The sequence below is a fragment of the Coregonus clupeaformis genome, chromosome 10 (assembly GCF_020615455.1).
Source record: "Coregonus clupeaformis isolate EN_2021a chromosome 10, ASM2061545v1, whole genome shotgun sequence".
Lineage (NCBI taxonomy): Eukaryota > Metazoa > Chordata > Actinopteri > Salmoniformes > Salmonidae > Coregonus > Coregonus clupeaformis.
The window spans coordinates 58,786,701-58,814,557 of NC_059201.1; the positions used below are offsets into that span (position 1 = coordinate 58,786,701).

At 40.2% G+C, this 27,857-nt stretch overlaps 1 protein-coding gene across 15 annotated transcripts in view; it reads left to right on the forward strand.

Moving 5' to 3' along the window:
* ptprt (protein tyrosine phosphatase receptor type T) overlaps positions 1–27,857 on the forward strand; it is a 449,458-nt gene that overhangs the window by 258,647 nt on the left and 162,954 nt on the right. For all 15 annotated transcript variants that reach the window (XM_041888816.2, XM_041888817.2, XM_041888819.2 and 12 more), the window contains exons 10-12: positions 9,522–9,723; positions 15,058–15,163; positions 26,027–26,300. In XM_041888816.2, the coding sequence (XP_041744750.2) occupies positions 9,522–9,723; positions 15,058–15,163; positions 26,027–26,300 (582 nt within the window). The remainder of the gene's footprint in view (positions 1–9,521; positions 9,724–15,057; positions 15,164–26,026; positions 26,301–27,857) is intronic.

The window sequence follows — 27,857 nt, forward strand, 5'->3', positions numbered from 1 at the left end:
TCTGCAGTCCATGGGCAGTCCACACTAATTAAGCATTGAGCTGCTGTTACATTTCTTTCTGTATGAGATCGGAAAACGTTGTAACAATTTAAAAACCGGCGTTGGTGGTCCATTAAATGCATGTTTGTTTGAGTGAAGTGGCGAGGGACGAACAAAAGGTTCCTTCTACGTTTTATTCTGTGTGTCTGAATCTGGGCCGACTTTCAATGTACAAGTACCTTTTGTTTCCGAATCCGGCATCATTAATATCAAATTAGCCTCTCGCCATCTCGTCCATAACAGGATTGTCCGAATAAAATGTAAAAAAGTAAGTCCAGTACAATGCGTTCCCATTTGGTGTAATTGCCTATAATTACCCCTATTGATTGGATTAAAAGCCTCCGATGGCATCATCTGGGAGATCTGAGGATCCAGAGGACTCTTCTCTCGCTTCTCTCACTTTTAGGCCATGGGCAAATTAGACTAAGGACAATATCCTCAAATGGGAGAATAAAGGAGTGGGGGAAGGATGTGGTGGGCGAGGTGGGCGAGGTGGGCACCTTTGGTGATGGTAAACACACTAATATGCATAGAGACGTGACACTGTTCATAAAGGCCTGTACTGTAGGAATCTAATATAAACCAACAAACAGGCTTCACACGATTCAACAACAACTGTCACAACAACCCAAAGTTATTTACTGTTACTATCACTGACAACATTAACAATGCTAAACTGCGCACAAAAAACACAACACTACTCATGGAAGTCCACAGTGGTCTGATATTGACATTGATAAAGATGCAAAAAAGTCTCTAGACTCACCGACACCGCTCCTCCTAAGCGAAAAAACAGTATATTTTAATATATTACAAGTACTGTGGTGGAAATTCTAATCACGTGAGAGAGACTTTGTCATTTCTCCAAATAATCATCTTTATTTAATATCGATTAATTATTGCAATAATGAGGCTGGTCGACCCAACATTCTTGCGTGATGGACTGAGAGCTCTGACATACAAATAATATACATATATTTTATAGCAAAGATACACCCTCTTAGTCTACCTGACAAACAGCAGATGTGTGGAATGGGTCAAAAGGTTAGGATTTGTATGAAATAAATGAATATTTCACAGCAGACATCTGCTGTGAAGACTGTTCTTATTGTATGGAAACCAGGATTTGGCCCCCAAGACGAGGTTCTTATCAACTATTCATAACAGATCTCATCCCTGGTACCTTACGTCTATGAAAATGCAGGCTCAGTCAGACCGGAGACATCTCCCTCTCACAGACCACTAATCATAGAATGGAATGTGGCTGTTGGTTTTATCACCTAGCCATCACTTAATCAGTTGCCAGCCCAGGCTTCAGAGGCTCCTCTCAGTTCACACAGACACAGATGAGAGAGTTCTAAGAACCCTATTCTATTGCATAAAACAACCATTCGATACATAAACAGTATTAAACATAATCTTGTAATTTTTATATCACAGTACACTACAGTATACTTAAATATACGAACAATTTGAATAATATACCTCAAATACGAGATGTACTTTTCTTGTATATCTTAAGTATACTATAAATATAATATCATTCAACACATGTATTAAAAGTGTACTTTATATTAATTGTTTTTTCAGTCTTTTAGTATACTATAAATTTGCTATCATCACACTTCAATACACTTATTAAAAGTGTACTTTAAATGCATAGTTTTTCAGTCTTTAAGTATACTATAAATATACTATCACCAACCTTCAATACACTTATTAAAAGTGTACTTTAAATGCATCATTTTTTCAGTCTTTTAGTATACTGTAAAATACACTTATTATAATATACTTCAATACACTTATTAAACGTTTACTTTAAATTAATAGTTTTTCGGTCTTTAAGTATACTATATGTTCACTATCATTAAACTTATACACACATTAAAACTGTACTTGAATTTCAAACGCTTTAATTGTAATTAATAATACCCATCAAATGATGTCAATCAGCCTATCAGAAGCTTCTAAAGCCATGACGTCATTTTCTGGAATTTTCCAAGCTGTTTAAAGGCACAGTCAACTTAGTGTATGTAAACTTCTGACCCACTGGAATTGTGATACAGTGAATTAAAAGTGAAATAATCTGTAACAGACAGTCTGTAAACAATTGTTGGAAAAATTACTAGTTTCATGCACAAAGTAGATGTCCTAACCGACTTGCCAAAACTATAGTCTGTTAACAAGAATTTTGTAGAGTGGTTGAAAAACGAGTTTTAATGACTCCAACATAAGTGTATGTAAACTTCCGACTTCAACTGTATATATATATATATGTATATATATATATATATATATATATATATATATATATATATATATATATATATATAGATAGATAGATAGATAGATAGATAGATAGATAGATAGATAGATAGATAGATAGATAGATAGATAGATAGATAGATAGAGATATTAAGTCTATATCTGATAAGTTGCCTAGGAAAGGGCAACAAATAGCCCATATCAATATATGTAGACTTAGAAATAAGGTTTATAAAATCAATAACTTGCTAACATCAGATAACATTCATATATTGCCCATCTCTGAGACTTACTTAGATAATTCCTTTGATGATAAAGAAGTAACAATACAGGGATATAACATCTACAGAAAAGACAGGAATGCCTATGATTGAGGTGTTGCTGTATATGTTCAGAGCCATATTCAAGTAAAGCTTGGAGAGGATTTCATGTCTAATACTGTTTTTTTTTATTTATTTTTATTTCACCTTTATTTAACCAGGTAAGCCAGTTGAAAACAAGTTCTCATTTACAACTGCGACCTGGCCAAGATGCCTTCTCACCAAGCTGCTTGCCTATTGTCCTGTAGCCCATCCCAGCCTTGTGCAGGTCTACAATTTTATCCCTGATGTCCTTAGACAGCTCTCTGGTCTTGGCCATTGTGGAGAGGTTGGAGTCTGTTTGATTGAGCGTGTGGACAGGTGTCTTTTATACAGGTAACGAGTGGAGAACAGGAGGGCTTCTTAAAGAAAAACTAACAGGTCTGTGAGAGCCGGAATTCTTACTGGTTGGTAGGTGATCAAATACTTATGTCATGCAATAAAATGCAAATTATTTACTTAAAAATCATACGATGTGATTTTCTGGATTTTTGTTTTAGATTCCGTCTCTCAAAGTTGAAGTGTACCTATGATAAAAATTACAGACCTCTACATGCTTTGTAAGTAGGAAAACCTGCAAAATCGGCAGTGTATCAAATACTTGTTCTCCCCACTGTATGTGTGTGTTTGTGTGTGATGGGATGTATAGACATGATGGACAGTATGTGGATAGAATATTTAGTATATCTGTAGAATACGTAGGATAGAATAGTATACAGTGCATTCGTTAAGTATTCAGACCCCTTGACTTTTTCCACATTTTGTTACGTTACAGACTTATTTTACAATGGATTTATTTTTAAAATCCCCTCATCAATACCCCATAATGACAAAGCAAAAACAGGTTTTTAGAAATATTTGCTAATTTATAAAAAAATAATAAAAACTTGCATATCATATTTACAGAAGTATTCAGACCCTTTACTCAGTACTTTTGGCAGCAATTACAGCCTTGAGTCTTCTTGAGTATGACGCTACAAGCTTGGCACACCTGTATTTGGAGAGTTTCTCCCATTCTTCTCTGCAGATCCTCTCAAGCTCTGTCAGGTTGGATGGGGAGCGTCGCTGCCCAGCTATTTTCAGGTCTCTCCAGAGATGTTCGATTGGGTTCATGTCCGGGCTCTGGTTGGGCCACTAAAGGACATTCAGAGACTTGTCCCGAAGCCACTCCTGCATTGTCTTGGCAGTGTGCTTAGGGTCGTTGTCCTGTTGGAAGGCGAACCTTCGCCCCAGTCTGAGGTCCTGGGCGCTCTGGAGCAAATTTTCATCAAGGATCTCTCTGTACTTTGCTCCGTTCATCTGTCCCTAGATCCTGACTAGTCTCCCAGTCCCTGCCGCTGAAAAACATCCCCAAAGCATGATGCTGCCACCACCATGCTTCACCGTAGGGATGGTGCCAGGTTTCCTCCAGACGTGACGCTTGGTATTCAGGCCAAGTTCAATCTTGGTTTCATCAGACCAGAGAATCTTGTTTCTCATTGTCTGATTGTCCTTTAGGTGCATTTTGGCAAACTCCAAGCGGGCTGTTTTGGTCACCTCCCTGACCAAGGCCCTTCTCCCCAGATTGCTCAGTTTGGCCGAGCGGCCAGCTCTAGGAAGAGTTTTGGTGGTTCCAAACTTCTTCCATTTAAGAATGATGGAGGCCACTGTGTTCTTGGGGACCTTCAATGCTGCAGAAATGTTTTGGTACCCTTCCCCAGATCTGTACCTCGACACAATCCTGTCTCGGAGCTCTACGGACAATTCATTCGATCTCATGGCTTGGTTTTTGCTCTGACATGCGCTGTTGATTAGGAAAGGTGTGTGCCTTTACCAATCAATTGAATTTACCACAGATGGACTCCAATCAAGTTGCAGAAACATCTCAAGGATGATCAATGGAAACAGGATGCACCTGAGCTCAATTTCAAATCTTATAGCAAAGGGTCTGAATACTTATATAAATAAGGTATTTCAGTTGTTTAAAAAAATACATTTTCAAACATTTCTAAAAACCTGTCTTCGCTTTGACATTATGGGTTATTGTGTAAAGATTGATGAGTCATTTAAAAAAAATTGAATCCATCTTAGAATAAGGCTGTAACGTAACAAAATCTGGAAAAAGGGAAGGGGTCTGAATACTTTCCGAATGCACTGTAAATCAGAGGTATTCAAATTAGAAGTTGCCTGGTCTATGTGGTCTTTATCTCTAGCATCTCATGAACAAGTGACATAACTGACGGATAATACAGTTGATTGTGCATTGCAATTTCTACTCCCGTCTATTCTAAACTAAATGTGTACGTAACATTCTTCACATGACAGCTTGTCTGTTGTCTCTCAATATTCAGCACCGTTTTTACACACTATCTGACAGCTCAGAGGGCCTGATAGCAGAGGCATAAAATGACAATGCCCAAATGCACACAGTCTTCCTTTGTTGTCTCGCATCACTTTGTGACAGTTCTCAAGGGACATCGGGCTTCAATACGTTCCCTCCCTTTATATCTTTCCCTAGACGCACAACTGTAATTGTGTGCAAATCCTGGAAGGACCACTGTTACATCCAATTATTTCCTGTATGATTCTGGAGCTTGTATCCAGTTGTGACCATCTAACAGTCCAGTCAACCCCACATACTCTCTGTCCATATAAGGTGTCGTTTGTAACATGCTATATGTTGTGCAACTGATTAATTCCATGCCACAAATAATGAATCTGTTTCAGAACATATAGTATGTTAGCAGCGGCACCCCAAATGTCCCTGATTCCCAGGGAGCGATGGATGGGCAAGCGAAGCCACTTTATACTCGTTCAACTCAATTACAGGCCTTGCCTGCATTTACCATTTCGCAAGTGGCCTGAGTGGAGTGGATTAGGTCCCTTGCCCCGAGCTGGCAACCATATAGCAGTTGTGTCGCCTCCCACTGCTGCAGCCAAGCAGCCAACCCCAACTCCAATGATCACGTGCCCAGGCAGTTCAATTCCTGCAGGGATCACATACACATCCTACAAATGTATGCACTCACAAAATGTGACTCACTCTGGAAAAATGTGTCTCCTAAATGGCATATTTTATTATTTGTATTATATTATATTATATATAATTATATAGACCTATAATTTCCTCCCCCACATTGTAGCCTCTCATTCACACATGCCTCAGCATCATTCCCCCTTGATTTGTATCTGATGTGACACTGAAAAAGCGTACAAGATAACTCAATGGATATGAATGGATAATGGAAGACCATTGATTGCCTTGTGGCTTTCGGAACGGTCCTCTCCTTTGTCCCCGAGGTGAAAAAATTTATAGATTGATATAGCGATTCAGGCCATTGTTGCCATGGTACTTTGCAGACTTTTCATAGATTGCGTTTTGAAGAAAATATACACATTGGCCTGCATCTTTTGCTTTTATTTATGTGTGCTGCTGTTTGGTACAGCGTCCTTAACTGGCATCCATCTCTCGTCTCGACGATGAGTTATCCCACAGACGTAGTCTCTCCATTACCCACAGTGCAGTGCCTCGGTGCGCCTGCTGTTTCATAGGGCAGTAAACTACCTCTGCTTTATGATGCCTCCCTGGTGAGTATATCAACCAAGGAGAACGAGAGCCAGAGGAATACGTGTTCACGTGCAAACTAAAGCAAAAAATATAGTCTGAGTAATAGTCTGAGTAAGTCTGAGTAAGAGTCACCATTAATAAATATTGATTTCAGGTATTTTATTATGAGCATTCAGTTACTGTTCGATTGAACGTTAGAATGGGCAAAACGAGTTACCTAAGCGACTTTGAGCGTGGTATGATCGTCAGTACTAGGCGCGCCGGATCCAGAAACGGCGCCCTCCTGGGCTTTTCACGCACAACAGTGTCTAGGGTTTACCGAGAATGGTGCGACAAACAAAAACCATCCAGTCAGCGGCAATCATGTGGGCGAAAACATCTTGTTGATGAGAGAGGTCGAAGGAGAATGCCAAAAATCGTGCAAGTTAACAGGCGTGCCACAAACAGACAAATAACGGCACAGTACAACAGTGGTGTGCAGAATGGTATCTCGGAACACACAACTCGTCGATCCTTGTCAAGGATGGGCTATTGCAGCAGACGACCACAGCGGGTTCCACTCCTATCAGCTTAAATCAAGAAGAAGTGGCTCCAGTGGAAGAAGAAGTGGCTCTCGACTCATCGTCGAGACGAGAGATGGATCAGCAACACTGGACAACTGAGGAGTAGAAAAACATTGCCTGGTCTGACGAATCCCAGTTCCTGTTGCATCATGCTGATGGCAGATTCAGGATTTGGCGTCAGCAGCATGAGTCCATGGACCCATTATGCCTGGTGTCAACGGTACAGGCTGGTGGCATACTGGTGTGGGGAAAGTTTTCCTGGCACATGTTAGGTCCATTGATACCAAATGAGCAACGATTGAACCCCACAGCGTATCTGAACATTGTTGCTGACCAAACCCAATAGAGCATCTTTGGGATGAGATGGAATGGGCTGTTCGCAGCATGAATGTACCGCCATCCAATCTGCAGCGACTGCGTGATGCCATTGTGTCAGAATGGACCAAAATTGAAGCACAACAACAAAGATGTATTTTGCTGGTCTCTGTTGCCATGCACTGAATAGTGGATGCTTGTCACCTCAAACGGTTGCCTTGCAAAGATAAATGCTTCAACAATTGGTGAAAGTGTTGCAAACCTCTTAACCCAAACAAAATTACATGAATAATAGCTAGGAAAATAATTAAGAAACGACCAGAAGCTTCCATGTCTACAGAAAGGCTCCATTTGTTTCAGTTTTAGTTCCTTTCCAACTCTTTATCAACTTTGAAAAATCCTGAAAGCCATCAGTGGCTGGATGAGGTCCTAATCTAATCAATTCAGATTAGCCAGCAGCCCCCGATGTCTGACAGCTGCTGAAGTCTGACTCATTCTGTCTCCCTGTCTCACACAGCCAACCATCCACCAATCACACGCCCAAGTCTATACCGCTCCCGACCCATATTCACCTTCCATCATTTTGGCTCAGCTTTTTCTGGGGGTCCCCAATGACAGGTTTTAAAAAAGCTGATCTAGGACACAATTCCTCACAACAACCTAGGATGCAGCTGCCCTCAGGTGGCTGAGGCTTTTTTCCCTCTCTCTTTTTTCCCTTATTTTTCTCAGATTTTCAGTTTTTTTACTTTCAGCTAAAATTGTATATTAAGTGGTGGCTTGTCTTGCCCCGACTGTTTCTTTGCCTGTGGTCAGTGCAGCACAGTCTAGGGGCCATGCCGTATCCAGCACTTAACCATGAAAGCCTTTCAAGCGGAGACTGGCCTAGCTGCCAGCAGGCACTGAGCTGTCAATTGGTTTGATTCGAATTCTTCTAATGGAGTTGTGAGCTGTGAAACGTCAGTCTAAAATGTTTTGATTGCCCCCAACCCTGTACACATCAATTTACACAAACATCAATCTCCGGCAAAAAATAAATAAAAAATGCAGGACATGTGTTTGGACGTTTATGACTATGGAAGCGCTTTCTGGTTGTTTCGACACAGTCAATAGTTCTGTTGTAATGCATTGCCAATATTTCATGGCCGTGGCACACAGCAGTGTGGAGCTAATTGAAATGCAGCCGGAAATTCACTGGTGGGACCAACAGAACTGACATTGCCGTTCTGTTCTTCTTCACTATTGCAAAATTGCATATGCCTGAAAATGACAATATTGTGTTTTGTTCATAACAACAGTGGTGGAAAAAGTACCCAATTGTCATACTTTACTAAAAGTAAAATACCTTTTAATAGAAAATGACTCAAGTAAAAGTGAAAGTCACCCAGTAAAATACTACTTGAGTAAAAGTCTAAAAGTATTTGGTTTTAATTGTACTTAAGTATCAAAAGTAAATGTAATTGCTAAAATATACTTAAGTATCAAAAGTAAAAGTAAAAGTATAAATAATTTACAATCCCATATATTAAGCAAACCAGACAGAACAATTGTCTTGTTTTTTTATTTAATTTATGGATAGCCAGGGCACACTCCAACACTTAGACATAATTGACAAACGAAACATGTATTTAGTGAGTCCGCCAGATCAGAGGCAGTAGGGATGACCAGGGATGTTATCTTGATAAGTGCGTGAATTGCACCATTTTCCTTTCCTGCTACGCATTCAAAATGTAACGAGTACTTTTGGGTGTCAGGGAAAATGTATGGAGTAAAAAGTACATTATTTTCTTAAGGAATGTAGTGAAGTAAAAGCAAAAAAATATAAATAGTAAAGTACAGATACCCCAAAAAACTACGTAAGTAGTACTTTAAAGTATTTTTACTTAAGTACTTTACACCACTGCATAACAATAATACCTTAAATCGCATACTATTTTTGGCATTGGTACCAGTTAGGCTACCACTGTGTTTTCAGGCCACACATCAATGTGGCATTATGTTTTCCTTTCTATTCTGCATTCCTAATCTTCCTTTCTTTTCACAGTAGGACAACTTTTCACTAGGGACTATTATACCAATTAAAATAATGTTTACTGTTTGCAATGCTGTCGTCTATCAGAAAGCAATGGAAAAAGAATCTTGCAGGTCCACATTTATTTTCTATATAAAACAGTCTATGAACCAACTGTGTTTGAGTTTCCTGTGTTATATATACTGTATATATTTCCACACTATGAGGTTCTAATAATACTGTGAAAATTATGGTGCTAAGAAGCAATTTTTGTTTCTTTTTGACCATTTTAATTTGAAAACAATCACAGTAAGGTACTTAATTGTTACACAGAAATTATTTGATATTGAGATAAAAATGGCTGCATCGGACCTTAAAATACATTTTGTTCATATAGTGTTACGTTTTTCACTCTGCTCTTACAGATCACCTATAAGGCTCTGAGCTCCTTGGACCCCAGTGCAGACCTGACCACCCAGCGCGGCAGGGTGTTCAAGCTACGCAACGAGACCCACCACCTGTTCGTAGGGCTCTACCCGGGAACCACCTACTTTTTCACCCTCAAAGCCAGCACCAACAAAGGCTTTGGACCCCCTGTCACCACCCGCATCGCCACCAAGATAGCAGGTGAGGGAGACTTCTTCAGAGCAGATAGTAGTAGTGATGTTTCGTTGGTATCCTAAATTCACATACATACAGCTGCAAGCACTATGACATAAATTACGTGATACATGCACCATTGTACTATGGTAGTTTTGTTCTCATTTTTCATTAATTGTTTTTGTTTTTGTTTTTGTTTTTTATCCATTGTAAAAAATAAATAAAAACTGTAATTGACCGTAATTAACATGAACACATTTAGCATCTCCTGGCTTCCACACATAGCCTACAAGCCACTGATGCAGAACTTTGGAACATCTACATTTAAAAAAGTATAATAATGTAATATAGCCTACACCTTCACAATAAATCCACTATTTATTTTAGACAGGTCTAAAGAAACATGATATGAAGAAAATGTAGTCTATTTCAGAAGAACAGAATAGCATACTCTGAGTTGTCCTTATGTTAGGTCCTCATCTGGCTATGCCAAATGGCTGTGGGCTACACTAGTTCATTTAGCAGAGAAGATTTGCTTAGAATTCCGTGGCATTATTTTATATTATTTTATAGTATGAAGAATACAATTGAACATAGCTGAAGAAAATATAAAGGATATTTTCTCCAAACGATTTGAGGGAGTGCACACGTGCGGCTATTCTGTGTTGAGCGGTTAACAAAGAAACAGGTACTCCTATATGCTTAATTTAGAATTATTTATGTAACTTTAGTTGCGATACAAATGTTGGGCTATATGTTTAGATTTTTTATACATTCTAAGGCTGCATGATGCGACTCTAATGATGATTTGAAAAAGGTTTCATGAAAGGCATGAGCTCTGCTTTGTTTTTTGTGCAGGCTGTACACACTTCATCAGTCTCTCATTCAGAATTTGACAAGCAATTGATAATGCCTCGAATTTCCCGGCTGCATCCCCTTTGTGTGGCCATAATGCCCCCTAAAAAATTCCATCCCTTTCGCGGCCGTTGTGCCCTTGGGCTGAATATAATAATTATAATTCCCTTCTCCCGGCTGCGTGCCTAAGGACCTCTCACTCACATGGCTCTTAATCACATGATCGGGTCTTTCTCACAGGCTACAAGTGAAGACAGACACATCGGGGACGCAACTGTGCGCGTCTTTATCCAATTCCGAGGTGCATATTGAAGATATTGGAAGAACTGTCCACATTTACTTTTTGTCAGCCAACAAGATGAGTAGGCCTAATGAACAGCAAAAGCACTAGCCTATGTCAATCTACTATCCCCCATAGTACAAAAGTTGATCTATTCTATTCTGTGCAACAAATAAACATTCCAAACATAGTCTGGGACAGTTGTGGGATGCGATAGATCCCAAATTAATACAACCACTAGCATAAAAAAAACTGTGTTAAGCAATGAGCCTGACGCAACATATGAGAACATTTAGCTTAAAATGTTGATAAACTATTAGGCTATTTCTTCACATTATAAGCGCAGCAATGCGCACATGGCAGTAGGCTATAAGCGTGAATGTTCCATTAGCAGGAAAATACCATTCTCAAGAATGACCACAAATGCGATTATGCATGTAATGCTTTTATTGAAACTCATGCTCTGCGTATGTATGCCAGTTAGGCTCTACACTCGTTGTAAAGTGGATTAATGTGCTTCATTTTAAGAAGTTATTTGGCCACTTTAGTTGTGATACAAACCTTATCAAAACATATAGGCCTATGGGCTAGGCTACATGAGGTGTGCGACTATGATTTGAAAATGTCGCAAAAAAAGCATGTGCTGTTTCTTGCCTTAAGCTGGACATCATTCACAAGTGATAATATATCCTTCACTAGTGATAGGCTAATATTGTCACCCATCACACTATTCTTGATTTAATATTGTCTTTACATACACTAAATAATACACAGTACCAGTCAAAAGTTTGGACACACCTACTCATTCAAGGGTTTTTCTTTATTTTTAAAAATGTTTACATTGTGGAATAATAGTGAAGACATCAAAACTATGAAATAACACATATGGAATCATGTAGTAACCAAATAAGTATTAAACAAATCAAAATATATTTTATATTTGAGATTCTTCAAATAGCCACCATTTGCCTTGATGACAACTTTGCACCCTCTTGGCATTCTCTCAACCAGCTTCATGAGGTAGTCACCTGGAATGTATTTCAATTAACAGGTGTGCCGTCTTAAAAGTTAATTTGTGGAATTTCTTTCCTTCTTAATGCGTTCGAGCCAATCAGTTGTGTTGTGACAAAGTAGGGGAGGTATACAGAAGATAGCCCTATTTGGTAAAAGACCTAGTCCATATTATGGCAAGAACAGCTCAAATAAGCAAAGAGAAACGACAGTCCATCATTACTTTAAGACATGAAGGTCAGTCAGTACGGAACATTTTAAGAACTTTAAAAGTCTCTTCAAGTGCAGTCGCAAAAACTATCAAGCGCTATGATAAAACTGGCTCTCATGAGGACCGCCACAGGAATGGAAGACCCAGAGTTACCTCTGCTGCAGAGGATAAGTTCATTAGAGTTACCAGCCTCAGAAATTGTAGCCCAAATAAATGCTTCACAGAGTTCAAGTAACAGACACATCTCAACATCAGCTGTTCAGAGGGGACTGTGTTAATCAGGCCTTCTTGGTCGAATTGCTACAACTACTAAAGGACACCAATAAGAAGAAGAGACCTGCTTGGGCCAAGAAACACGAGCAATGGACATTAGACCGGTGGAAATGTGTCCTTTGGTCTGGAGTCCAAATTTGAGATTTTTGGTTCAAACCGCTGGTCTTTGTGAGAGGCGGTGTGGGTGAACGGATGATCTCAGCATGTGTATTTCCCACCATAAAGCATGGAGGAGGAGGTGTTATGGTGTGGGGGTGCTTTGCTGGTGACACTGTCTGTGATTTATTTAGAATTCAAGGCACACTTAACCAGCATGGCTACCACAGCATTCTGCAGCGATACGCCATCCCATCTGGTTTGGGCTTAGTGCGACTATCATTTGTTTTTCAACAGGACAATGACCCCACACACATCCAGGCTGTGTAAGGGCTATTTTACCAAGAAGGAGAGTGATGGAGTGCTGCATCAGATGACCTGGCCTCCACAATACCCTGACCTCAACCCAATTGAGATGGTTTGTGATGAGTCGGACGGCAGAGTGAAGGAAAAGCAGCCAACAAGTGCTCAGCATACGTGGGAACTCCTTGAAGACTGTTGGAAAAGCATTCCAGGTGAAGCTGGTTGAAAAAATGCCAAGAGTGCAAAGCTGTCATCATGTCAAAGGGTGGCTATTTGAAGAATCTCAAATAAAAAATATATTTTGATCTGTTGAACACTTTTTTGGTTACTACATGATTCCGTATGCGTTATTTCATTGTTTTGATGTCTTCACTATTATTCTACACTGTAAAAAATAGTACAAATTAAGAAAAACCCTTGAATAAGTAGGTGTGTCCAAACTTCTGACTGGCACTGTATGTGTGAAATTTGTTTTGATTTAGAATGGACCATTATCATGCACCTGTCTCAAAACAGGGGCATCGGAAAGAAATACACGTCATCTATGCACTTAAATAGTGAATGGAGGACGCTTTTCCCTTGGTTCATTTTCATGCAAGCCATGTAGGCTTGTTGTAAAGCGAAGCAATGTGCTTAATATCAGGAAAGTTGAGAAATTAATATAGTAGGCTTAGCCTATAGAAAGCTGATGGGATCCTCCTTTTTTCAATAGAGGCCATCACTCAGTTTTCTCACACAATTGCATAGCCTATAGAAATGTTGCGCAACATGAGCTCATGGGCTCTCATGAAGTGTTCGATTAGATTTTCGATTACATTTACATTAATGTAAGGCCCTCCTGTAGCTCAGTTGGTAGAGCATGGTGCTTGCAACGCCAGGGTTGTGGGTTCGATTCCCACGGGGGCCCACTAACTGTAAATCGCTTTGAATTAGAGCGTCTGCTAAATGACTAAAATGTAAATGTAATGTCAGAGTGAATAGAGGGACAATAGAGTGCTGAGTATCAGGCAGTTGGCAAGTTTGGTAGGCTACTAATGACCATCAGCAGCATCAGAGCTTGGAGAAGCCTAATTACCATTACTAAACGGTCACGTGGAATTTGACTGCCGTCATGACTTGTGACCGCCGGTGTGGTGGTAATACGGTCACTGTAACAGCCCTACGTCTGACAACTGCCCACAAAATATCGCTCTGTTTTCTAAGAATATTTCTCAGAACAAGGCTCGAACAAATTACTAAGACTAGTAAGGCCAGCGTGTTGTTATTCATTTGTTCTTAGAATGCCGCAATTAAAAAAAATTGACACACCTTCTTCTCATTAGTGGCCTCTCAAATGTGTATATAAGGAAGCATGCTGGGAATGATTCATGAAGTGGCATGAGTCTCACCATGGAAATAAAGGAGGATTAGAGCAATAACATCTACATACGTGGTCAAACAAAGTTGGGTTGAGGAAAATCACGTCATTGGCACGTCATTGACACATCAATTCAATGCTTTTGCTGACAGTCAAAATCTCTCTAGAATGGCAATTTACCTCACATACATTCACACAACATAGCAACCAAACAGACCCCACATACATTCACACAACATAGCAACCAAACAGTGAGCAATTGTTTAACATTGTACATCATTCATTTGAACCATGTCATTCACTGACATTCATAGATAGAAATGGTGTAACAAAAGCATGAAGGATTTGTCTTCTTATCTCTGATAGTAAACATTCCCTGTCTTAGTTGTCAGTCATACAGTAGACTAGAGCCTTGATGGCCTGCAGCATCAACACCATTCTCTTTGAATCCTTGAACGATTTGGCATTTCTAATTCCAGTCTGCTGCGATTTATCTAATCAAGGTTGTCCTATGAATGTTTTGGAGATAATGAAGATTGGGGAAGACGTGACATTTTAGAGAGATGGCACATTCGTGACGTGTATTGGGCAAGGTTTTCACACCAACACGCTTGTGTTAGGGTACATCTTTAAAAAGGTCAATCTTTAGCAATGGCTTCATGGACAACATTGACTTAAATCCATAGATGGAGATGGTCTATGTAGGTACTGTGACTGTATGCCAATACTCTATAGTGCATTAGCTTCAGAAATCACAGGGCTGACTCCACTATTTCATGATGTCAGGGGACCAAGTCTGTTGATTGTGGGTTTTAAAGATAATAATTCAAAAGGGGTTGTGTTTACTAGGAAACAAAAGTAACAAAACAGACTCAATCATATTAGTTTTTCATTGCAAAACATTTCAAACGTTCTCCGTTGCGTGCCCTTATAAACACAACTCTGTCTCATACCCTCTGAATCTTTCCCTACCAGCCCCATCAATGCCGGAGTACGAGACCGACATGCCCCCTCTTAACGAGACGGACACCACCATCACAGTTCTGCTGAAGCCTGCGCAGTCCAGAGGAGCTCCCGTCAGGTACCACACTATGACATCACTTCAGTCAGGTCCATTATGTCTGCAGTACGGTAGTTAGTTACATGTCCAAGTGTCTCCATTTTGGAAGTGTTTACTTAAACCTAGTCTGTTTTTCTCTGCTTCAAATGTGAAAACTCTTGCGTAAAGCCTAACTTACAAATTTTTTTTTGCTTGGCATTATGGAGGTGTCAGATTGACAAAATAATTGTGTGGGAAGATTTTATGTTAAATTGTATTAATTGGTTGTTGTTACTGCTTATCTGCAAAATAAGAAAATAATTGGTCATACACAACACATGATAGTGCAGTTAACACTTAGGCCTATTTGCACAAGGTTCAACCAAAGCATTACCCCCTTTCTTTCTCTAAAAAGACAAGTTACAAGCTTTTATTCCAACCTTGAAATGATTCACCGAAGTCCACAGAATCACACTACAAACTTTCACCCTCATGCACTTAAGGAGATCACGGATATCATGGACACATTAGAACTAATGCATATATGGAGGCTTAAAAACCCTGAGCTAGTGAGATCAGGTATACATGGAGGAGGATTAATCAAGCTAATCGTCGTGACTATTTTCTTGTGTCCTTCTCACTGGCACCAAAAGTTTGAAAAAGTGTTGATAGGAGACAGAATGCGATCAGACCACCATCTAATTGGCATCCACATAACTCTTACCGAATTTCCATGTGGGCAAGGATATTGGAAATGTAATCAAAGCCTACTGGATGACAAGCTGTTTTAACCAAGACAAAATCATTTATAACTGACTTTTTCCTGCATAACATAGGTACAGCAGATCCCCTTATTGTATGGGATACTTTCAAATGTACCTTCAGAGGCCATGCAATTCAAGACTAATCTTTAAAGCAAAAACTAATTTAGGTCAAATGAGATTAGACTAAAAAAGGAAACAGAGGAACTAACACCACAGATGGATGGCAATAAAAACAGTACCATAGAGGCACAGAATAAGTTAGAGTAAAAACATAAAGAACTGGAGGAACTTATTCAAGAACAATGAAGTGTAATATATAAAACGAATTAAGCAAACTGGATGGAAAATTGTGAAAATGCACCAAATTGTTTTAAATCTTCAATTATGAAGATTAAAACATAATTTGGGGCATTCTTCACCATTTTCCATCCACAAAGAATTTACAGAAACACGTTACAAATGACGGAGTCATGCATGATTCACCAAATTATATTTTGAAAGAGGAAGCTAAATATTTTAAGCATATGTTCTCTTTTCAGTCTCCTCCATCTCCACTGAATGATGTTAAATGTAATGATGTTTTCCTAATAATAGTGTAAAATTAACAACTGTACAGAAAGACTTGTGTGAAAGCCACATTACAGAGGAGGAATTTCTTGATGCAATGAATTCCTTTCAGTCCGGAAAAACTCCAGGGCTTGATGGCATACCAGTTGAGTTACAGTATATTAAACCTTTTTTGATATGCTCAAAGATCCACTATTCACATGTTTTAACTACTCCTATAAAAATGGTAGACTATCAGATACACAGCAAGAAGGTCTGATTTCAATATTACTAAAACAGGACCCAGGTGGTAAGTGTAAAGATCCAGTCCATTTATTAAACTGGAAGCCCTTTACACTTCAATGTTATGATGCAAGAATCCTGGCAAAATGCATAGCGCATAGAATTAAAATGGTTTTATTGGATATTATCCATCCTAATCAGACAGATTGTTTTTACATTGACAATACATTGGAGATAATATAAGACAATTACTTGAAACAATGGTTTGAAACATCGAAGAAACCAGGCCTGGTCTTCATAGCAGATTTAGAAAAAACTTTGATAAAGTACGACTAGAATTTATATACACTGTACAAACATTAAGAACACATTCCTAATATTCTCCTACATTAATTTCACATTTCCACAAACTTCAAAGTGTTTCCTTTCAAATGGTATCAATAATATGTATATCCTTGCTTCAGGTCCTGAGCTTTAGGTAGTTAGATTTGGGTATGTCATTTTAGGCGAAAATTGAATAAAAGGGTACAATCCATAAGAGGTTAAAAGCTCATGATCTGCAATAGTTAGGACTGAAAACACCATATTTTACATTTTAGTCATTTAGCAGACGCTCTTATCCAGAGCGACTTACAGTTAGTGAGTGCATACATTTTTCATACTGGCCCCCCGTGGGAAACGAACCCACAACCCTGGCGTTGCAAGCGCATGCTCTACCAACTGAGCTACATGGGACTATGTATACCGTATGTTATGTATACCATATACACTGCTCAAAAAAATAAAGGGAACACTTAAACAACACAATGTAACTCCAAGTCAATCACACTTCTGTGAAATCAAACTGTCTACTTAGGAAGCAACACTGATTGACAATAAATTTCACATGCTGTTGTGCAAATGGAATAGACAGGTGGAAATTATAGGCAATTAGCAAGACACCCCCAATAAAGGACTGGTTTTGCAGGTGGTGACCACAGACCACTTCTCAGTTCCTATGCTTCCTGGCTGATGTTTTGGTCACTTTTGAATGCTGGCGGTGCTTTCACTCTAGTGGTAGCATGAGACGGAGTCTACAACCCACACAAGTGGCTCAGGTAGTGCAGCTCATCCAGGATGGCACATCAATGCGAGCTGTGGCAAGAAGGTTTGCTGTGTCTATCAGTGTAGTGTCCAGAGCATGGAGGCGCTACCAGGAGACAGGCCAGTACATCAGGAGACGTGGAGGAGGCCGTAGGAGGGCAACAAACCAGCAGCAGGACTGCTACCTCCGCCTTTGTGCAAGGAGGAGGAGCACTGCCAGAGCCCTGCAAAATGACCTCCAGCAGGCCACAAATGTGCATGTGTCTGCTCAAACGGTCAGAAACAGACTCCATGAGGGTGGTATGAGGGCCCGACGTCCACGGGTGGGGGTTGTGCTTACAGCCCAACACCGTGCAGGACATTTGGCAGAGAACAACAAGATTGGCAAATTCGCCACTGGCGCCCTGTGCTCTTCACAGATGAAAGCAGGTTCACACTGAGCACATGTGACAGACGTGACAGAGTCTGGAGACGCTGTGGAGAACGTTCTGCTGCCTGCAACATCCTCCAGCATGACCGGTTTGGCGGTGGGTCAGTCATGGTGTGGGGTGGCATTTCTTTGGGGGGCCGCACAGCCCTCCATGTGCTCGCCAGAGGTAGCCTGACTGCCATTAGGTACCGAGATGAGATCCTCAGACCCCTTGTGAGACCATATGCTGGTGCGGTTGGCCCTGGGTTCCTCCTAATGCAAGATAATGCTAGACCTCATGTGGCTGGAATGTGTCAGCAGTTCCTGCAAGAGGAAGGCATTGATGCTCTAGACTGGCCCGCCCGTTCCCCAGACCTGAATCCAATTGAGCACATCTGGGACATCATGTCTCGCTCCACCCACCAACGCCACGTTGCACCACAGACTGTCCAGGAGTTGTCGGATGCTTTAGTCCAGGTCTGGGAGGAGATCCCTCAGGAGACCATCCGCCACCTCATCAGGAGCATGCCCAGGCATTGTAGGGAGGTCATACAGGCACGTGGAGGCCACACACACTACTGAGCCTCATTTTGACTTGTTTTAAGGACATTAAATCAAAGTTGGATCAGCCTGTAGTGTAGTTTTCCACTTTAATTTTGAGGGTGACTCCAAATCCAGACCTCCATCGGTTGATAAATTTGATTTCCATTGACAATTTTTGTGTGATTTTGTTGTCAGCACATTCAACTATGTAAAGAAAAAAGTATTTAATAAGATTATTTCATTCATTCAGATCTAGGATGTGTTATTTTAGTGTTCCCTTTATTTTTTTGAGCAGTGTATATCTGAGTACCTTTTAATATGTAATGTGTATCTCAAACTATATTTCTGTCATGTAATACTGTGTATAAAAGTACCATGTATGAATAACATATACGTAACAAAATAGCTGTAAAAAATGAAAATGTAAAACAAAGTTTTGTCCGCCGGAGTTAGTTTTATGGGCCAATAAAAATAAAATATATTTAAAAAAAATAAAGACAAGCACAGAAAGTCCATCCACTTCGCATGTATCCCAATCTTAAAATGGTTCACCAAAGTCCACTGAATCTATTAAATGAAAAATATAATTATTGTTGGTCTGGTGGGTTTTTGAGGTATTAGTAGCAGTCATTGAAATAAGTGCAATTTTAATGCAAAAGGAATTAAGGGGATCAAGATACAGTGAGGGAAAAAAGTATTTGATCCCCTGCTGATTTTGTACGTTTGCACACTGACAAAGACATGATCAGTCTATAATTTTAATGGTAGGTTTATTTGAACAGTGAGAGACAGAATAACAACAAAAAAATCCAGAAAAATGCATGTCAAAAATGTTATTAATTGATTTGCATTTTAATGAGGGAAATATGTATTTGACCCCTCTGCAAAACATGACTTGGTGGCAAAACCCTTGTTGGCAATCACAGAGGTCAGACGTTTCTTGTAGTTGGCCACCAGGTTTGCACAAATCTCAGGAGGGATTTTGTCCCACTCCTCTTTGCAGATCTTCTCCAAGTCATTAAGGTTTCGAGGCTGACGTTTGGCAATTCGAACCTTCAGCTCCCGCCACAGATTTTCTATGGGATTAAGGTCTGGAGACTGGCTAGGCCACTCCAGGACCTTAATGTGCTTCTTCTTGAGCCACTCCTTTGTTGCCTTGGCCATGTGTTTTGGGTCATTGTCATGCTGGAATATCCATCCACGACCCTTTTTCAATGACCTGGCTGAGGGAAGGAGGTCTCACCCAAGATTTTACGGTACATGGCCCCGTCCATCGTCCCTTTGATGCGGTGAAGTTGTCCTGTCCCCTTAGCAGAAAAACACCCCCAAAGCATAATGTTTCCACCTCCATGTTTGATGGTGTTCTTGGGGTCATAGGCAGCATCCCTCCTCCTCCAAACACGGCAAGTTGAGTTGATGCCAAAGAGCTCGATTTTGGTCTCATCTGACCACAACACTTTCACCCAGTTCTCCTCTGAATCATTCAGATGTTCATTGGCAAACTTCAGACGGGCCTGTATATGTGCTTTCTTGAGCAGGGGGACCTTGCGGGCACTGCAGGATTTCAGTCCTTCACGGCATAGTGTGTTACCAATTGTTTTCTTGGTGACTATGGTCCCAGCTGTCTCAAGATCCTCCCGTGTAGTTCTGGGCTGATTCCTCACCGTTCTCATGATCATTGCAACTCCACCCAGGCCGAGGGAGATTGACAGTTATTTTGTGTTTCTTCCATTTGCGAATAATCGCACCAACTGTTGTCACCTTCTCACCAAGCTGCTTGGCGATGGTCTTGTAGCCCATTCCAGCCTTTTGTAGGTCTACAATCTTGTCCCTGACATCCTTGGAGAGCTCTTTGGTCTTGGCCATGGTGGAGAGTTTGGAATCTGATTGATTGATTGCTTCTGTGGACAGGTGTCTTTTATACAGGTAACAAACTGAGATTAGGAGCACTCCCTTTAAGAGTGTGCTCCTAATCTCAGCTCGTTACCTGTATAAAAGACACTTGGGAGCCAGACATCTTTCTAATTGAGAGGGGGTCAAATACTTAGTTCCCTCATTAAAATGTAAATCAATTTATAACATTTTTGACATGCGTTTTTCTGGATTTTTTTGTTGTTATTCTGCCTCTCACTGTTCAAATAAACCTACCATTACAATTATAGACTGATCATGTCTTTGTCAGTGGGCAAACGTACAAAATCAGCAGGGGATCAAATACTTTTTCCCTCACTGTACATTTGTATTGTAGTTGGCGGAGCAACACAGTTATTTTCAAAATTTCCTTTAGTTCAAGTATTGAAAACACAACCTTGACAATACAGACACGAGATACTAGCTTATGCCAATTAAACACTACTGGCCATCGGCTTGGAACAACAGCTTAACCGCTTTAGGAACATCAACCGCATTGACATTCATGAAAATGTGTTAAGTGTGTGCATATTGAATTAGAACAGTTTACGCTCAACCTACCATCCCAGAAGGAAGCTATATCCCAGTGTTAACCGTCCGAATACCTCAATTACTAATTTACTTGCTATTGGACTAACAATATTTTCAGGCCTTGTGTAGCATTATGGAATTTATATATCTGATGGGAAAAATGCATTTGTGGATAAAAATATAAAAGAAATGTACACCCAAATGGGTATACAGTATTCTTTCATTTTCATAGTACCTCTACAAATATATATTTGGGGGATATTTACAATGCATTCAGAAAGTATTCAGACCCCTTCACATTTTCCACATTTTGTTACGTTACAGCCTTATTCTAAAATGGATTAAATAGTTTTTTCCCCTCATCAATCTACACACAATATCCCATAATGACAAAGCAAAAACAGGTTTTTAGATATATGACATTTACATAAGTATTCAGACCCTTTACTCAGTACTTTGTTGAAGCACCTTTGGCAGCGATTACAGCCTTGAGTCTTCTTGGGTATGACACTACAAGCTTGGCACACCTTTATTTGGGGAGTTTCTCCCATTCTTCTCTGCAGATCCTCTCAAGCGCTTTCAGGTTTGATGGGGAGCGTCGCTGCCCAGCTATTTTCAGGTCTCCAGAGATGTTCGATTGGGTTCAAGTCCGGGATCTGGCTGGGCCACTTAAGGACATTCAGAGACTTGTCCCACTCTGAGGTCCTGAGCGCTCTGGAGCAGGTTATCATCAATAATCTCTCTGTACTTTGCTCTGTTCATCTTTCCCTCTATCCTGACTAGTCTCCCAGTCCCTGCCGCTGAAAAACATACCCATAGCATGGTGCTGCCACCACCATGCTTCACCATAGGGATGGTATTGGCCAGGTGATGAACGGTGCCTGGTTTCCTCCAGACATGTTGTTGGCATTCAGGCCAAAGAGTTCAATCTTGGTTTCATCAGACTAGAGAATCTTGTTTCTCATGATCTGAGAGTCCTTTAGGTGCCTTTTGGCAAACTCCAAGCAGGCTGTCATGTGCCTTTTACTGAGGAGTGGCTTCCGTCTGGCCACTCTACCATTAAGGCCTGATTGGTGGAGTGCTGCAGAGCTGGTTGTCCTTCTGGAAGGTTATCCCATCTCCACAGGGGAACTCTAGAGCTCTGTCAGAGTGACCATCTGGTTCTTGGTCACCTCCCTGACCAAGGCTCTTCTCCCCCGATTGCTCAGTTTGGCCAGGAGCCAGCTCTAGGAAGAGTCTTGGTGATTCCAAACTTCTTCCATTTAAGAATGATGAGGTCACTGTGTTCTTGGGGACCTTCATCCTTAATTGTATATAACTGCCTTAATGTTGCAGGACCCCAGGAAGCAGCAGCTAATGGGGCTCCTTAATAAATACAAATACAATTGCTGCAGACATGTTTTGGTACCCTTCCCCAGATCTGTGCCTCGACACAATCCTGTCTCGGAGCTCTACGGACAATTCCTTCGATCTCACGGCTTGGTTTTTGCTCTGACATGCACTGTCAACTGTGGGACCCTATATAGACAGACGTGTGCCTTTCCAAATCATGTTCAATCAATTGAATTTACCACATGTGGACTCCAATTAAGTTGTAGAAACATCTCAAGGATGATCAATGGAACAGGATGCACCTGAGCTCAATTTCGAGTCTCATAGCAAAGGGTCTGAATACTAATGTAAATAAGGTATTTCTGGGTTGTTTTTTTATATAAATTAGCAAAAAATTCTAACAACCTGTTTTCGCTTTGTCATTATGTGATATTGTGTGTAGATTGATGAGGAAAATATATATTTTTTATCAATTTTAGAGTATGGCTGTAACGTAACAAAATGTGGAAAAACTGAAGGGGTCGAAATACTTTCAGAATGCGCTGTATATCATAGAGGTTAAATATAATACATGTTGTTCACATTATCTATTTAATTATTTGATGTATCAACTACTAAATCATTTTATAAACACTTCAGATATGCCCCTAAGTGCTACCAGATGTGCATGGGCTTCATTGCCTCATGTTGAAAACAGGTCATTACATGTTAAATACGGTAGCCTAAATTTACATTTACATTTACATTTAAGTCATTTAGCAGACGCTCTTATCCAGAGCGACTTACAGGAGCAATTAGGGTTAAGTGCCTTGCTCAAGGGCACATTTACGTCATTTAGCAGACGCTCTAGTCCAGAGCGACTCACAAATTGATGCATTCACCCTATAGCCAGCGGGATAACCACTTTACAATTTTTTTTTTGGGGGGGTAGAAGGATTACTTTATCCTATCCCAGGTATTCCTTAAAGAGGTGGGGTTTCAAATGTCTCCGGAAGGTGGTGAGCGACTCCGCTGTGTGTGTGTGGGGGTAATGCTTTAAATTGTCTCTAGAACATAAAAGCTCTGGACTCTACAGCTTTAGCCCTTTCCACTCACAACGCCTGTCATCCTGTATACAAGTTGAAAATAGCTAATTTTGTCATTGATAAGCGCCTAAATTGGAACGCAGTGGCTGTACAGTAACACGATATACATGACATCAGAGCTCACCTTCTCGGCTTCACAGCGCTGTATGGGTTTTGACTGACAACCGTTGTAAAATTGAGCACCACGCGATACAAGAAGAGGCTCCCATCCCTCCTGCTTATTGGGCTACTTTTGCACATTTGTTACGTCTGAGTGAGGGAAATGCTGTAAATAGAGAGGAGTCGATGTGCTCTAAAAGATGAATCATTGAGCATTATAATGAATACCGCTCTAATTTTATACAAGCAAACCACACACCCGTGAGTCCAAATGTGAACTTCATATTTCCATATTTGAAAATGTATGTCATTTACAGTATCAACGTTTATGATCGCTATGTTTGATCCACAGTTACAAGGATGACATGTGTTATACTCTGGGTTGTCCCGAACAGAATGAGCTGATGTTTGTCGTATTTTTAAGAAAATCCACAGCGGAGCACGCACATGAATGCGCTCATGACTCCATTCTATGCGCACCAACATTACAATCGGTTTGTATGAAGTGCCTTTTGAAAGCCTAACACTATAAGGTTATATTTTATAACTTAGCTAGCCATGTTGGCAATAGAATAAGCTTTCAAATGATACCAGCTGACCCTGATTGCGATTTTTAATGGAACATTTTTGGATTATTTGAACAACAATAGGGCTGTGTTCCAAACAAAAACTGCAAGTGTCCTTGCTTCAGTTCGTCAATGGAAAAGCTCGGAGAGCTCAAAAAAGCACCTTACAGTTGAAGGGTCTTTCCTCGAGTGATAAAATTGCATTGGAATTTATTAGGAACTATGCACACTTTGTTAGACCTCTCACTCAAACCCTTATAATAATTTATTCTTATCTTGCACCCACTCCAAAATGTCAATGAATATTGTTATTATGTTACTGAATCTATCCAGATTATTTTCCAATTTTGTTATTGACAAATTCTGTGAAAAGTACAGATAATGTAAAACGCACATAAAATCAACAGTTGAATGTTTGAATTCAGTCTTGTTTCAGGTGAACTGTTGTGTCCTCACCTTTGGCCTGATAAAAAAAATAAAAATCTGCGCAGTTACCACTATGATGTATTTCCCCATAATCTCCAAAATGTTCTCTTTCAATTGCTACTATGGTCATGTATTTGCTTTTTATAGTTCTTCTGTTAGAAACATTTCAATTTGGCCTTATTCATATAGGCCAATTTCCACAAGTGTTAGGGGTTAATGAAAATGTTTCATGTTTACAAAAAAGGTCACGACATGATCAGACAGCATGTTGTTACGTCCATCCTGCACACACAGATGCAAGCAAGCCATTTTTCCACCGCACTTATTTGATCTCTGAAAGCCATTAGTTTTAATTTGATATTTGCTGTCAGAGAAAAGAAAGGTGCATTCTCCTTTGGTCATCAGCAATTATCCCATATGAAAGATGCCAAATTAGAGGCTAGGATAATTTGCCCTAGTCCTTTACAGAAACATACATTTCCCTAATTGCATATAATTGTGAAGTGTGTTCTTGGCATAGCTGGACATAATTGCGGACAACCACCAAGGGCTCAAAAGAAGTCCTTATCCAATCATGAACCCCGGCGCAGAAACAAACCCTCCTCTCATTACCTTCCTCTCCATAGACAGGGTCTTTCAAAAAGGCCAGTCTAAAGACAGCTCCCACTGGCTAATTAGGGGGAGACTTCCATCTACTGGCCCCTCACAGAAATGACTGCCCAATGGTTGTGCTCCCTCTGGACAAGTCTGTGTTTAATATTTTGGTTTCTGTTCCAAATTAAAATAGTATATAGTTTTCCGCGGAGTTACCACTATGATGTATTTTTTAAAGGTCTGCTTCTTCAGTAGGTGATGTAGTTCACGCTGGAGATATGAGTGTACTATTCGCAAAGCAAAACTAATGCTGGAAAACAGTAATGTGGTCCATTTGGAGTGCTATGAATTGTTCATTGGCTGGTTAAGACAGAGCAGCAGTAAGACTCCTGTCTCTGCTCAGATATACTTTGTATAAAGCTTTGAACTGACCCGACACAGATTACAAACCCGTACTGTATATACAACAGTATAGCTATAGTCACACATTAGGTGGTTCCTTATTAAATGTAATTATCTTTATGAATGAATTTTCAAATCAACATTGAACCCATTTCTTATGGAAACCCGGGGTTGAGTTGAGTCTGTATCAAGCATCTCAAGAGTAGGAGTGATGATACAGGATCAGGTACCTCATGTCCATGTAATCTTATTCATTGTGATCTAAAAGGCAAAACTGATCCTAGATCAGCACTACTACTCTGAGACGCTTGATAAATACAGCCCCTGGTGAGCCATCTGATGATGACCTTTGCCCTCTGCTCTCTCCCCAGTGCCTACCAGCTGGTTGTGAAAGAGGAACGCAAGCAGAAGGTGCGGCGGGCGGCCGATGTGCTGGAGTGCTTCTCCGTCCCGGTCAGCTTCAAGAATGCCTCCATCTTGGATTTGCCCCACTACTTTGCAGCGGAGCTCCCGCCCACCTACCTGACTGTGGTGCAGCCTTTCACCATAGGTGACAACAAGACCTACAACGGCTACTGGAACCCCCCTCTCTCTCCAGCCAAAAGCTACAGCATTTACTTCCAAGCCCTGAGCAAAGCCAATGGGGTGAGTTGTCATACCGTCTTTTCAAGCTCCATCACTGTTCAATGTCCCTCACTGTTGTATGATGTCCAAATGCAGATTAGGGTTGTCACGAAACCAGAATCATGATACTCAGAAGTATCATGACAAGCAAATAAAACATGAAGCAGCTTAATTTCTTGAGGAAAACAAGCATTATCTTGTCATTTGGGGTCCTTTTCCCATTTATAACACACCCTATTTGACATAAAGCAGGTTTTTATATAACAGAGTTTAGGCTGCTTCGTGTTTTTCTTTTTGCCATGACAAATTGAGTATTGTAGTATCATTATAATGGTATCGTGACACCCCTAATACAGATGGGATTTTATTTTTCTCTGGTGTGTCTTTGTTCAGCCTTTTCGTATTACTCACCTCTTGTGTGCAGTGCTGAATCTTGAAAGACCACATTTTTTCATGTTATCTTGAGTAATATCAATTTCAGTCTTTAAAGGTGTAATTTACTATGGGGTGCATGCACACCTTATTTCTGGTTTGAAATACAACTAAGACGATGTACACTGAATGTACAAAACATTTAGAACACCTTCCTAATATTGAGTTGCCCTCGGAACAGCCTCAATTCGTCGGGGCATGGACTCTACAAGGTGTCGAAAGCATTCCACAGGGATGCTGGCCCATGTTGACTCCAATGCTTTCCACAGTTGTGTCAACTTGGCTAGATGTCCTTTGGGTGGTGGACTGTTGAGCGTGAAAAACCCAGCAGCATTGCATTTCTTGTCACCAACCGGTCTGCCTGGCACCTACTACCATACCCCGTTCAAAGGCACTTCACCTACTACCATTGACAATCCATGTATCAATTGTCTCAAGGCTTAAAAATCCTTCTTGAACCTATCTCCTCACGTTCATCTACACTGATTGAAGTGGATTTAACAAGTGACATCAATAAGGGATCATAGCTTTCACCTGGATTCACCTGGTCATGGAAAGAGCAGGTGTCCTTAATGTTTGTACGCTCAGTGTATACATGCCTGGACTATTTTAATTTTGGAGAATCTCTCATACAATGGGTAAAAAATATTCTTAGCAACCTGTTCTTAATGTTTTGTACATTCAATGTATATGCCTGTGCTTGTATGTGGAGTGTGGATCTCTTCGGACTGAAGCAGATGCTTTTATCTCAAGAAAGAGACAAGTTAAAGTGCACTCAAAAAGGGGCTGACAAAGAATAATTATCATTATTACACTCAAATGTCTTTCACTAGCTAGGTTTCCATCCAATTGGCGACAGATTTTCATGTGAATATTCTAAAATCTGCCTAAAGAAAATATAAATGACATCAATCAAATCAAATGTTATAAAATTTTATTTGTCAAATGTGCTGAATACAACAGGTATAGAACTTTCCGTGAAATGCTTACTGACAAGCACTTAACCAACAATGCAGTTCATGAAAGAGTTAAGAAAATATTTACTAAATAAACTAGAGTAAAAAAAAAAAAAAAAAGTAACACAAAATAACAATAACGAGGATTTATACAGGGGGTACTGGTACCGAGTCAATGTGCGGGGGTACA